Source organism: Bos indicus, chromosome 5, assembly GCF_029378745.1.
Source record: "Bos indicus isolate NIAB-ARS_2022 breed Sahiwal x Tharparkar chromosome 5, NIAB-ARS_B.indTharparkar_mat_pri_1.0, whole genome shotgun sequence".
Taxonomy (NCBI): Eukaryota; Metazoa; Chordata; class Mammalia; order Artiodactyla; family Bovidae; genus Bos; species Bos indicus.
This window is the reverse complement of record NC_091764.1, coordinates 61,124,961-61,138,746: the sequence shown is the minus strand read 5'-3', so window position 1 is coordinate 61,138,746 and position 13,786 is coordinate 61,124,961. Positions and strand designations below refer to the sequence as shown.

Genomic DNA, 13,786 nt, shown 5'->3' with positions numbered 1-13,786 from the left:
AGTATGACCTCTATACTCTGATCTAGATTTATTTAGTACAATCAAAAAATGCTGAAACTATCTTACCTTAGAAAGAACAGTGGAGTACTGAAATGCTATACATTGCACAGATGTCTTATGTGCACTGATGGTTTTAATTGGTGATTTCAGCATCCTTAAATCATATTGATATATTTTCCCACGGGAGGATCCAATAGCCAAAGTGGCTCCATCAGGCATGAAATCCACCGCGGTCAGGGGAGCATCAGCCACTAAAGTTTTCACGAGCCTTTGGAAAGGACAGCAAAGTATATATAGATATGTGGGTGTGTGCATATAAGCCTATACAACATAAATAACTGTAAACAAAAACCAAAGTTACTTGGAATTCAGCAAAGTTATTTACTTAGAATATCCATCTCAAATACCTGCCTAAAGCAGAAGTTTAGAATTAGACCTAGAGACATTTCTATATAAGGAACTGCTAAGCACTCCATCCTATTTTTCTATTCACTTCTAACAGATACATTCTGTACTTTCTAGAAACAGGACCTATTTCTTGAGTAATTATTATTTTGGCAGTGAATATGACTCCATATAGCCTCAGGGTTCTGGAGAAGGGAATGGCAACCCACTCCAGTATTCTTGCCTGGAGAATTCCATAGACAGAGGAGCCTGGTGGGCTATAGTTCTTGGTGTCACACAGAGTCGGACATGACTGAGCGAATAACACACATACACACACAACCTCAGGGTTAAGGAGGCTCTAAGTGTCTCCTTTCCATTTAGGGACCTGCTTAGGCCTCAAGAGGACTGTGACCTTTGACAAGGAAGCAGCTGCCACTTTGCTCTTAGTTCTGCATCTCTTAACCCAAAAGCTAGAACTCATGAGGCTTAACTCTGCTGGAAGCTAAGCTGAGCTCCTGGCTAGGGTGTCTGGTATATGAGAGGAATGGCTTACTATTAGGGTTTTCAGTAAATCAGCTCAAAATAAAAGAATAACAAAGAATAAGGGGAAAAAAAATAAGAAGAGTGAAATAAGTAACAGTAAACTTTAAAAGGGGGCTTACAGTAGGTCCTTCCCTAGTAGTACTATTACATCATTTCTAGTTCTCTTCACATGATACTGGTAGGTGTCTTGAATATACCTCCAGCACTCCTGAAGCTTTTTTTTGTTTGTTTTTTTAAGCTAACCAAGCACACTTATAACTGTAAGAAGGACAAGAAGGCATAACAGCCCTTGCTTCTCAGAGAATCACATACCCTTAGGGGTTCTCAACTGGGGGTAATTTTGCTACCTTTGCTAATTTGAGGAGGACTATTAACATCTATTAGGTGGGTGCCAACCTAACTGTGGTTTCAGACTGTGATTTTTAAATCATTATAACTAGGCTCAAACACATCTTTTTTTAAAATTAAAATAGGAACCATTAAAATCAACACATTTTTGCCAACAACAAGTAACTTTATCCCTGGGGCATTAGAATCCATGCTTCAGGGTTCAACGAACTCCAGGAAAGCAATTTTTGCATCCTGCTGGTTGTAGAAGCGTTTTCCCTGCAAAAAGTTGTCAAGATGATTGAAGAAGTGGTAGTCAGTAGGCAACAGGTCAGGAGAATATGGTGGATGAGGCAAAACTTTGTAGCCCGATTCATTCAACTTGTGAAGTGTTGGTTGTGTGACGTGTGGTGGGGTGTTGCCATGGAGAAGTGGGCCCATTCTGTTGACCAATGCCGGCTGCAGGCATTGCAGTTTTTGGTGCATCTCATCGATTTACTGAGCATACTTCTCAGATGTAATGGTTTCACTAGGATACAGAAAGCTGTAGTGGATTTGGACCACCAGATAGTGACCATGACCTTTTCTGATGCAAGTTTGGCTTTGGGAAACGCTTTGGAGCCTCCTCTTGGTCCAATCACTGAGCTGGTCGTCACTGGTTGTTGTACAAAATCCACTTTTCACTGCACATCACTATCCAAACAAGAAACGTTTTGTTGCTGTTGCATAGAGTAAAAGAAGATGACACTTCAAAATGATTTTTTTAATTTTCGGTCAGCTCAGGAGGCACCCACTTACTAAGCTTTTTCACCTTTTCAATTTGCTTCAAATGTCGAGCAATCATAGACTAGTCAACACTGAATTCTTTGGCAACTCTCAGGTAGTTGTAAGAGGATCAGCTTCAATGACGCTCTCAGTTGGTCACTGTCAACTTCTGATGGCTGGCCACTACACTCCTCAGTCTTCAGGGCTCTCGTCTCCTTTGCAAAACTTCTTGAACCACCACTGCACTGTATATTTGTTAGCAGTTCCTGAGCCAAATGCATTGCTGATATTGTGAGTCGTCTCTGATGCTTTCTGACCCATTTTAAACTCGAATAAGAAAATCACTCAAATTTGCTTTTTGTCTAACATCATTTCCATGTAAAGTGTAAAAGTGTTAGTCACTCAGTCAAGTCCAACTCTTTGTAACCCTATGGACTGTGGCCCACCAGGCTCCTCTGTCCATGGAATTCTCCAGGCAAAAATACTGAAGTGAGTAGCCATTTCCTTTTCCAGGAGACCTTCCCAACCCAGGGATCAAACCCAGGTCTCCTGCACTGCAGGTAGATTCTTTACCACCTGAACCACCAAGGAAGCCCAACATCATTTCCATAGTCTAAAATAAATATAAAATAAACAGCAGGGACTTCCCTGGTGGTACAGTGGCCAAGACACCATGCTCCCAATGCAGGGGGCAGGGTTTTGATCCCTGGTCAGGGAACTAGATCTCACATGCTACAATTAAGACCTGGCAAAGTCAAATAAATAAATAAAAATAAATATTTTTTAAAAAACAGCAAGTAGTCAGTTCAGCTCAATTCAGTCGCTCAGTCGTGTCCAACTCTTTGCGACCCCATGCACCACAGCATGCCAGGCCTCCCTGTCCATCACCAACTCCTGGAGTCCACCCAAGCCCACGTCCATCGAGTCAGTGATGCTATCCAACCATCTCATCCTCTGTCATCCCCTTCTCCTCCAGCCCTCAATCTTTCCCAGCATCAGGGTCTTTTCAAATGAGTCAACTCTTCACATCAGGTGGCCAAAGTATTGGAGTTTCAGCTTCAACATCAGTCCTTCCAATGAACACCCAGGACTGATCTCCTTTAGGATGGACTGGTTGGATCTCCTTGCAGTCCAAGGGACTCTCAAGAGTCTTCTCCAACACCACCGTTCAAAAGCATCAATTCTTCTGCGCTCAGCTTTCTTTATAGTCCAACTCACACATCCATACATGACCACTGGAAAAACCATAGCCTTGACTAGATGGACCTTTGTTGGCAAAGTAATGTCTCTGCTTTTGAATATACTACCTAGGTTGGTCATAACTTTCCTTCCAAGGAGTAAGTGTCTTTTAATTTCATGGCTGCAATACCATCTGCAGTGATTTTGGAGCCCAGAAAAATAAAGTCAGCCACTGTTTTCCCATCTATTTGCCATGAAGTGATGGGACTGGATTACATGATCTTAGTTTTATGAATGTTGACCTTTAAGCCTACTTTTTCACTCTCCTCTTTCACTTTCATCAAGAGGCTCTTTAGTTCTTCTTCACTTTCTGACATAAGGGTGGTGTCATCTGTATATCTGAGGTTATTGATATTCCTCCCAGCAATCTTGATTCCAGCTTGTGTTTCCTCTAGCCCAGGGTTTCTCATGATGCATATAAATTACATAAGCAGGGTGACATAAGCAGGGTGACAATATACAGCCTTGACGTACTCCTTTTCTTATTTGGAACCAGTTGTTCCATGTCCAGTTCTAACTGTTGCTTCCTGACCTGCATACACATTTCTCAAGAGGCAGGTCAGGTGGTCTGGTATTCCCATCCCTTTCAGAATTTTCCAGTTTATTGTGATCCACACAGTCAAAGGCTTTAGCAAATAAACAAACAAACAAACAAAGTGGTAAATGTGCATTAAAATGATCTATAACATAAGCTCCAAAACTCTGGCCACCTGATGCAAAGAGCTGACTTATTAGAAAAGACCCTGATGCTGGGAAAGATTGAGGGCAGAAGGAAAAGGGGACAACAGAGGATGAGATGGTTGGATGGCATCACAGACTCAATGGACATGAGTTTGGGCAAACTCCAGGAGATTGTGAAGGATAGTGAAGACTGGCATGCCGCAGTCCATGGGGTCGCAAAGAGTTGGACACAACTGAACGACTGAACAACAATAACATAACCACATTTATTTAGGAATGTATTTCAATATCAAATGGCAAATTTCAAGTGTAAAACCACAATTACTTTTGCACCAATCTAATAGTAAGTAGGGGCCAGGGAAGGTGCTGAATATCCCACAATGCTCAAGACAACTCCCCACAACCAAGACTCATCCAGCCCAAAATGTGAAGGCTTACAAACCCTGCTCTAGACACTGAAGTAATTTTAAAGCAAATTAATCATGTTGCTTTAAAAATATACAAATTTAGTTGTATTCTGAAGAGAATAACATGGCATGCATGTTAAAATAAAGATGTGAAATCATCAACATGCTATCTCTCAACATTCATCACCCAGAATTACTCTAAAGACTCATCAAGTTTTTTCTGCATATGGGAAGAAGAGAAAATTTTACCTTGTTAGACAACAAATATACAATCTCTAGATCTTTTAACATTCATCAGAGGTCTATGCAAATCACAAATATGGCTACTAGTGAAATAATTATTTGTTACTAAATTAAGAAATGAGCATGTTATACTTACTTCTTACTTGAAGTGTCATAGAGAATGATTCTTTTATCCAAGCCCACAGTTACAAACAGCAGTTCATTGACAGGAGAAAAACAGATGCCTGAAGCTGGAGCTTTATGTGTACTGTCAAAGTTATGGTATGGACTCTGACTATTCACATCCCAGAGAGTTACTATTCCATTATCTGAAACACTGCCCAGGAGTGATTTCTTAAATAAGGAGTACTTCAAGTGCCGAATAGACTAGGAAAATAAAAATAAATTTTATGTAATTGTAAGCATATGTAAGAGCATTTTATATAAGGTATAAATAATGGCCAAATACCAACCATATTATTCACAAGGGATTCAGAACTTCCCTGGTTTATGGCATAACAGGTGTCATAATCAGGACAACCATAACATCATTCAGTGGGCTATAAGATCCTAATTCTAGTAATTGAACAGTACTCATGATTTTATTATGTCAGAGTAGAGTTACTTCAATCACCTCTTTTACAGAAGAAAAATACAATATATTGAGGTAAACTATATTAATTCATCAGGATTATAACATTCCACCTAAATAAAAGACCCAGTCACAGTCAGATCATGAATAAACATAAGGGAACACTGGTAGAGAATAAGTAAAATAGTCTGCATTTGTTTTCAATATATATTTTTTATATTTGAATATATTTCTTTGAATCTGATGTGCTGGCAGTTCTACAGTGGAAGCACAATAAAAAATTAACTCAATATAAAGGGGGTATTGGCAACACTCTAGACTGGGGATGGCCTACCATTCTTTCAAAAGCATTGGCCTGAGGGCAACGCTAGCCTTTCTCTAAAACACTCATCTCTGGAGGCAGTGGAGACTTTTTTCAGTTTCTGCTGGACAAGAATAAACAAAGATCCAGTTTGAGTAAGCAGGTCTTCTGAGACTGAAAGTGGATGAATTTATCTACTTTTACTAAAATGTTACTTTCTAACTTGGCTGATACTATCATTTATTGTGTTGAGAATTAAATATTTCACAATTACCTGATTTTTTACATTTAAGCAAAATAAAAGTATAGAAATCAATATTAAGCAGAATCCAAAGATTGGGAAACTAGCCACAAGACACTTTTATTTATAGTCTCAAGGAAAGCAACAAATCACTGAATGAATCACAGTTGGCAGTTATCAGCTACACATACAGGTCCCAGATAAAACTGCCACAGAACAAAAGTCAAACCTGAAGGCTTTTTGTTTGTTCTATCTAATCTAACACACTTCAAAAAGACTTAAAATTTGAAATTTAGATTCCACTAGCTTTTACATATTAAAAACTCATATTCTACTTTAAGATGTTTCAAAATAGTAAATATTAGCCCTCAACAATAAAAAATATGTAAGAATAACATAACACAAATTCTGTCTAAGGAAACCAAGTATTTGCAACCTGACACCTAAGGTAAGATAACTACTATGTTGTTGTTTAATCGCTAAGTTGTGTCTCTCTGCAACCACATGGACTGTAGCCCACCAGGCTTCTCTGTCCATGGAATTTTCCAGGCAAGAATACTAGAGTGGGTTGCCAGGGGATCTTCCTGGATCAGGGATCGAACCTATGTCTCCTATATTAGCAGAAGGATTCTTTCCCGCTGAGCCACCAGGGAAGCCTTTTATACACATACACATTCTCATAAGTATTAATATATACAGTATCCCTTCAACTCCATTCCTCCCTCTTCTTCACTCACTTGTCTTCTTTCAAGCACCAATCATCTGTCACCTGAGCTACTGCCTATTTCCATTCTCAGTGTCTTGCTACCTACCCTTCATACCATTGCAGCAATAACTTCTTCAAAGCCAGAAATCTGAATGTAATTCTGTCTTGCCTAAAGTCCTTGTAACTGGAGGACTCTGAGAAGATAGAGGATACGACCGTGGCAGAGTTTTTCAATCTCCCTAAGTCCCTCCATTTGTTGTGTATGTGTGCACAAGCAGGCCTAAGACTGCTTATCCTTATAAAGTCCTGCTTTCAAGATGGGCCCTTGGCTGGAGTCTTCAAACTTGGATCTTTTGGGGGGTTCCCACCACCCTAACTGAAGACAGTGGCTCACTGACTGATAAAGAGTGGCTCACTGTGCCCAAACTGTTTGTGCAAAAGATATGGTTTATGGCTGAACCATGGATGAACACTTGCTATCATTATTAGAATTTGGAAATTCAGTACATGCTAGGCAGAGGATGTCAAGATAAGCAGTCTCCAACAAAGTCCCTGGCCAATCAGTCTCTAACAAGCTTCCCTGGTAAACCATATTCCATACATGCTGTCACAATTTGATCCTGGAAAAATTAAATACATCTACTCCACTGAGAGAAGACTCTTGGAAGCTCATGCCTGGTTTCCTTGGGACTTCACCCTATGCACCTTTTTCCCTTTGCTGATGTGCTTTGTATCCTTCCACTGTAATAAATCATAGCCATGAACACCACGTCTCTACACTGAGTCCTGTGAGTCCTCCCAGCACAGACTGTAAGTATAATGTGTGAGTGTGTATGTGTTACAGATAGCAAATCAGATAGCAAAACTAAAACCCCATGAACAACATTTACAGTAAAACTAGACTGTTTCAAGTATCCCCATGAGCCCCAAAATATCCTAGCAGATCAAACATTTAACAGCCATAGTCCTTCATAGTATTAGTATCTATGCAGGAGGAAGCAGAGGGAAATTATAGGGACTGAGAAAGATTTGAGAACAGGAAAAGCCCCACATAGCCAAAATGCATCCATGGGAAAGTGTGGTGGCCAATCTGACAATATCAGCTAAACCAGGAATACCCATAGAATCAGCATTAGTAGTTCTGTCCAAGAAGTTTGCAGAAAGGTCTGAAGGGCTAGAACACCCCCAAAACTGTCCAGCCAAGGCATCTCCTTCCCAGGTCAGGGCTCCATAATGAGGAGACACTACTAGCAGTGGAAACAAACCTGAACAGGTTGGAGTCAAGATAGTTGAAGCAAAGTGAAAATCCACATACAAGTCCAGGAGCAGAACAAAACCAAGCAATCTCAGAAGAGTTACCCTCTAAACTCCTTCTCTGTTGCAGAGTTGAGGGAAACGGACTTCACAGATGAACCCCAGACAAAGTTATTATAAGAACAAAGAGAACAAGAAAGAAGACATTCTCAACAGAGGCCCAAAAAGACAGGAAAATGATACAAGACGTTAAAAAAAACAACGTAAGTCAGAATTAGAAAACTCAAAAATGAGATGTCAGAACTTGGAAAAGAATTGTAAATTTTAATCCTTTAATCCTAAAGATGAAGTCTAAAAAAAAAAGAAAAGAAGGCTACATTACATAGCTTTCATTAAATGTATAAGGAATACAGAATGAAGAAATATAACAAATAATACCTTAAAGATAGGTCAAAAGGAAAGAATTTTTAAAAATCAAAAATGAAGAAAAAAGTTAAAAATGATATGAAAGTAGCAAATCACTGAAGAAGATTCAACAAAGAAAAAAACAAAGATAAAGAAAATATCAAATACTAAAAACCATAATTCAAGAAAACTCCCTGAAAGAAAAAAACATTTGAAATTACATATTAACTGATCATACCATGTACCTAAAAATAGCAATACGGAATAACCAACACCAGGACACAATCTAGTAGAATTACTGGATTTTAAAGGAAAAAAAATCCTCTGCACATATAGGAAAAGGAACAAATAACTTATAAGGAAAAAATACTTAAATTATGATCAGACACTTGAGACCAAAAATGATAAGAATAACACACTTTAACTCCTCAAGGAAAGAAAATGTAAGCCTGCTACAGAGTTACATTGAAAGAGAATTTTTAATCTCAAAGAAAAAGTCAAAAGCAGAAAACATATACTTATGGAAATAGTATTATGTTATTCACTGTGATTATAAAAATTTGGAAAATACCTAAAGTATAGGATTATCTAAATAAACTGTGCCATTTGAACAATGGAACATTATATAGGCACTAAAAATTATAATTGTGAACACTAGCAATATGAGAATACCTAGGATAGAACACTAATAAGAAAAAGCAGACTGAACCAATGGAACAATTATAAATTTATGGAAAGAAGACAGAGCTATATAGATAAACTGCAAGAAAACATTCTTCAAATCACTTCCTATTAAAGAAAATTTAGAAGAGAAAAACCAAAGGACAAAATAATACTTTAAGATGCAATATATAAAGATATGGAAGTTTGTTTTACACCAACACGTTAATCACAAAACTGCTCGAAAACATAAAATAAAGGCTAGAAAAGTGGACGAATACTAAGGAAATATATTGAGATAATCAAGGATGTTTTATACCATAATACACAACTGTATACCAATGTCCCCATATAACATAAAAGAAACCACTACTCTAGATACAAAGCTTTGTAGTAAGTCAAACTTTTTGAGTGCCAAAGTTCAGATATAAACAAAACCAGTCAACCAAGTCAACCAACTTGGAATTAAACTCATTCTTGATAAAATAATTATTTTTAAAATGTAACTAATAATTATTTACCAGATCTCTATATGCCAAATGCTTATTAATATTTACAGAATCTATACCTAAAATGTCAAAAATTTCACTGAAGAAAATGGACTTATTTAACATACACTGAAAATGTTATATTTAAAATCTCACAGATATTACATTTAAAGATCACTTTTAAATCTAAGGAATCAATAAAATATCCACATTTTAACTGCTTTCAGAAAGACTGCAGTCTGAGAAAGGCAACACAGGTTAACCTATTGGTGAGCCTAAGCTGCTGAGCTTGCCAAATAGTGACTTGCAATTATAATCTAAGGAGCGCGTCAGCCCTGGCAGCTCTACAGAAGCAGTAAGGCTTTTTGCCCCTGCAGATAGACACTGCGATCCACAGAAAACTAATAGCTTCAATTCAGCTCAGACACTTCAAAGTAAGATTCTAAATATATTCAGGCAATCTCATTTCTAATATGAAATTCAGTATAAAGATTCAGTGAGACTCCGTGGTTTTGTCACTTTTGCTAAGAAAGCAATTTGATGATTTTTAAAGATTTCAAATTCTTGATTGCTCATAGGAACAAAATTAGAAATTTTAAATTTAATCATTAGATGTGCCCTACCTACTATTTTTCTCAATAACCCAAACCCTATAGTAAAACTGATCAGCATAGGAACTTGGCTGGATGACAGTATACTGGAATTGGATTATGTCAATTTTTAGAGTTGAAATTTTTATGAACATTATTTGAATGTCTAAAATGAGTATTTAATATACTTGAAATCTTAAATGAATTTTGAGGAATCAATTTTTAAAACTCCATAGATTTCAATTATGCTGCTTGCAAAATGGAAATGTAAATATGCAGAATCATAACTTCAACTTTCTTCACTAAGAAAATAGACTGCATACTTACATACCTAGAGACCAACTGGTATTTACAGAGAGCCCATGCACTCTGCTTTAATGCTGTAGAGAAAAATGAAATAATATAGTACACGAAAAATATAGAAACATTTGTTCCAGGAAAAGAGAAAAAAACCAACATGCTCCAGTTTGATTTCTTCACCTTCTTAACGCTCTCCTTACTCTACATTGCTCTAAAACACAAATTATGATTTCTGAGGTCAAGTTACAACTGGTTAATCTGGAGGGAATGCATTAAACCTAAAGATGCAAAGTAGTCTGTAGAAGTTAACCACAAAAGCTATTTTAATAAATTAATATGATTATTTATCAAAAGTTCCCTGACCTCCTATCACATATTACAAACTATATCAGCATCTCATTTAGCCCTAAAAACAACAAAATAAAAACCTTATTGAAAGTATATTTTCATTCTCACTTGACAGTTAAGGAAAAGGAGACTTGAGAGTTAAGTCACTTGCCCAGGCTCACACAGCTAGCCCTCCAAATAAACGTGGGATTTACAACATAAAGCTGTACCCAGTAAAGCTCACAGAGAGACCAACTGCCCAAGCAGGAGGCAGCGGCAACATGAAAATATAGGTTCCAGTTCATCTGACCTTGCACAAGAGATAAGCTTTCAGCATTACTGTCTTCCTAAACTAGAAGATCGGAGAAGGCAATGGCACCCCACTCCAGTACTCTTGCCTGGAAAATCCCCATGGACGGAGGAGCCTGGTGGGCTGCAGTCCATGGGGTTGCTAAGAGTCGGACACGACTGAGCGACTTCACTTTCACTTTTCACTTTCATGCATTGGAGAAGGAAATGGCAACCCACTCCAGTGTTCTTGCCTGGAGAATCCCAGGGACGGGGGAGCCTGGTGGGCTGCCGTCTATGGGGTCTCACAGAGTTGGACACGACTGAAGCGACTTAGCAGCAGCAGCAAACTAGAAGATAAATTCAGGTCTGCCATGCAAAGTAATCAATGAAAATCCTTTGAAAATCAACAATACAGCAACCTGCCACCTAGCATTTTAAAATATATTTCTTTTATGTGAAGAAGAGATAATAAAATTTGGGACTCCTGCACAAAGTGACAAGAGAATGCTGCAAAGTTTCCTGAAGCTATGGATCCTCAAATACTTACACATTTAGCTGCCCCTGAGCCAGAAAGAGATCCAAAAGGAAACAATGCTACCAGTCTTCAAGAGTTGACCTTCAAGTCAGTCAATTAAGAATCTTGTGATCTCAAAGTCCTGGAATCTGAGTTTTCTCATTTTTAAAATGAGAATAACCTATACCTCAGAAGTGAGCAGCAAAGAATAAGTGAGAAAATATATATAGTGACAATTACTGTACTTGAAACACAATAATAGTGGTAAGAATTCTATAACGGTGATAACCTCTACCTGGAATGTTCTCCAAACCCTCTCATCACCTACACTTACCCCAGTGGCAGTCGAATGGTCTTTTCAATAAATAATGCTGGTATAAACATATACCTGTATGGAAAGATGAATCCCATCTCACACCACATACAAAAACTACTTTGAAATGGAGCACAAAAGACATAAATGTAAGAACTTCTGTTCATTTTTTAAAGGCATTAAGAGAGTGAAAAGGAAAGCCATAGGCTAAAAGAGAAGACATATGCAACATGTATATCCAAAGGATGACTTCATCTGGAAAACAGAATAAACTATAAATCAATCCGAAAAACACAACCCCAAACAAAAAGGAACAGACTTGAATAGTTACTTCACAAAATAAAGTATACAAAAATGTGCCCAACTCATTCAACAGAGAAATGCAAATTAAAACCACCATGAGATACAATCACACAACCATTAAAGTGGCTGAAGTGAAAAAGCAAGACAATACTTGATAAGAGCAAAAACGTGGAACAGCTGGATCTCACATACATTGCTTATAGACATATACAGTGGCACAAGCACTTTAAAAACTTTTTGACAACTTTTAATGAAGTAAAACTTAATGCCTACCCTAAGACCCAGCAATTTCACCCCTGAGTATTTACTCAAGAGGAATGAAAACATATTCACAAAAAGACTCATATGAGAATATTCATAGTAGCTTTCTCACAATAGATACAAATGAGAAACAGCTCATACATCCATCAATAGTAGAATGGATAAATGGTGGTATATCCATATAATGGAACACTTCACAGGAGTTAAAGCAGTATAAACTACTATTCCATGCAACAAACATAATGAAGACCAGAAGAAACCAGACACTACAATTCTTTTAAGAAATATGAGGTAGTGACTGGAAAGGGTTAAGAGGGAGAACTACGGTATGCCAGAAATGTTCTGTATCTTGATTTTGGTAGTATGTAGTAACACAGGTGTATGCACGTATAACAATTCATCAAGCTGTATATTTAAGATATGTGTACTTTACTGTATGTATCTCGTACATATCTCACCTTTTAAAACTTTAATATTTTACAGAGAATAAGGCCAAGAGCAATAACCAAAACTCTCTAGTAAAATACAGTAAAAACTTAAATACATGGCAGTATCTAACCTAATATTTGTTACTGAAAAGTCAACCCAGAATTTATAAATCTAAACTTATCATGCTTCTAATATATCATGCTTCTTCCAAAGAAGAGGAAGAGAAAGAGGAGAAAGAAGGAAGAAGAGGAGAAGGGAAATTGGGGGAGGGAGAAGAGGAAGAAGGGAAGGGGGAGGGAAAGGAAAAGAAGAAAGAAAAGAGGAAGGAGAGGAGGAAAGAGATGAAAGAAGTAGAAGAGGAAGAAGACTACTCTGTTTCTTTAAAAAGCAAGTCATCTATTTGAACACTAGATTTTTTTTTTCCAATAGTTCCAATATCTATGGGCTTAGGTTTTATGTCTCAGTTATAATAAAAATAACCAAAAAATTACAAAAACAAAATATTACTTCTTATCTTTATGGCCATATTAATCATTCTCTGTGGTAAATCACTTATCCTCATCCATAAAATGCAGAAAATGAGATTACCTCTAAAGGCTTTTTTCAGTTCAAGGATTCTATGGTTCTGACATTCAACTAATCAAAATATTCTGACTAGTTTCCTGTCTTCCAAAATAAAAGCCAAGCCTTCGGTCTGGCATTCAAAGTCCCATCAACATTAGCTCCTACTTTTCTTTTTCTCACATTAGCCCTATATAAAACCCATACACTTTCCTTTCTCTTTATTTTTTTTGTATGATTTCCTCCAAATAAAATACTCCTCTCCCAAAGTTCTTTATTAATGTATTAAAATCTTTATCTTTGAACGTGCCCATCCACTCACATATTTATTGGCGATCTTTCCCATGTAAGGCACAAAGTTAGACAACAGCTGAGGACAAGGAAACAAGACACAGTTCCAACTACTCTGTGGACACGCAAAGAGCTAAACCCAGCACAAGGCAGAATCAAATTACACAGGAGTAAAACAAAACCAAACCCTTAGACCGAGCCTGAGACCCAGCTCAAACTGTCCCTTCTCCAATTTTCTGTTATTCCCAATCAGATAGTTTTTTCTCTGTTCTAAATGACCATAAGATTGTTTCTCAACAATCTCTCACTTTCTCATAAACCTAATCATTTATATCTCTATTACCTCAATATACATGAAATCTGAGAAAAGACTTTTTTCTGTATATTT

General features: G+C 37.3%; 1 protein-coding gene across 2 annotated transcripts in view; it reads right to left on the bottom strand.

Moving 5' to 3' along the window:
* NEDD1 (NEDD1 gamma-tubulin ring complex targeting factor) overlaps nt 1-13,786 on the bottom strand; it is a 51,644-nt gene that overhangs the window by 24,600 nt on the left and 13,258 nt on the right. For both annotated transcript variants that reach the window (XM_019961130.2, XM_019961131.2), the window contains exons 6-7: nt 4,729-4,958; nt 67-268 (exon numbers count right to left, since the gene is read on the bottom strand). In XM_019961130.2, the coding sequence (XP_019816689.2) occupies nt 67-268; nt 4,729-4,958 (432 nt within the window). The remainder of the gene's footprint in view (nt 1-66; nt 269-4,728; nt 4,959-13,786) is intronic.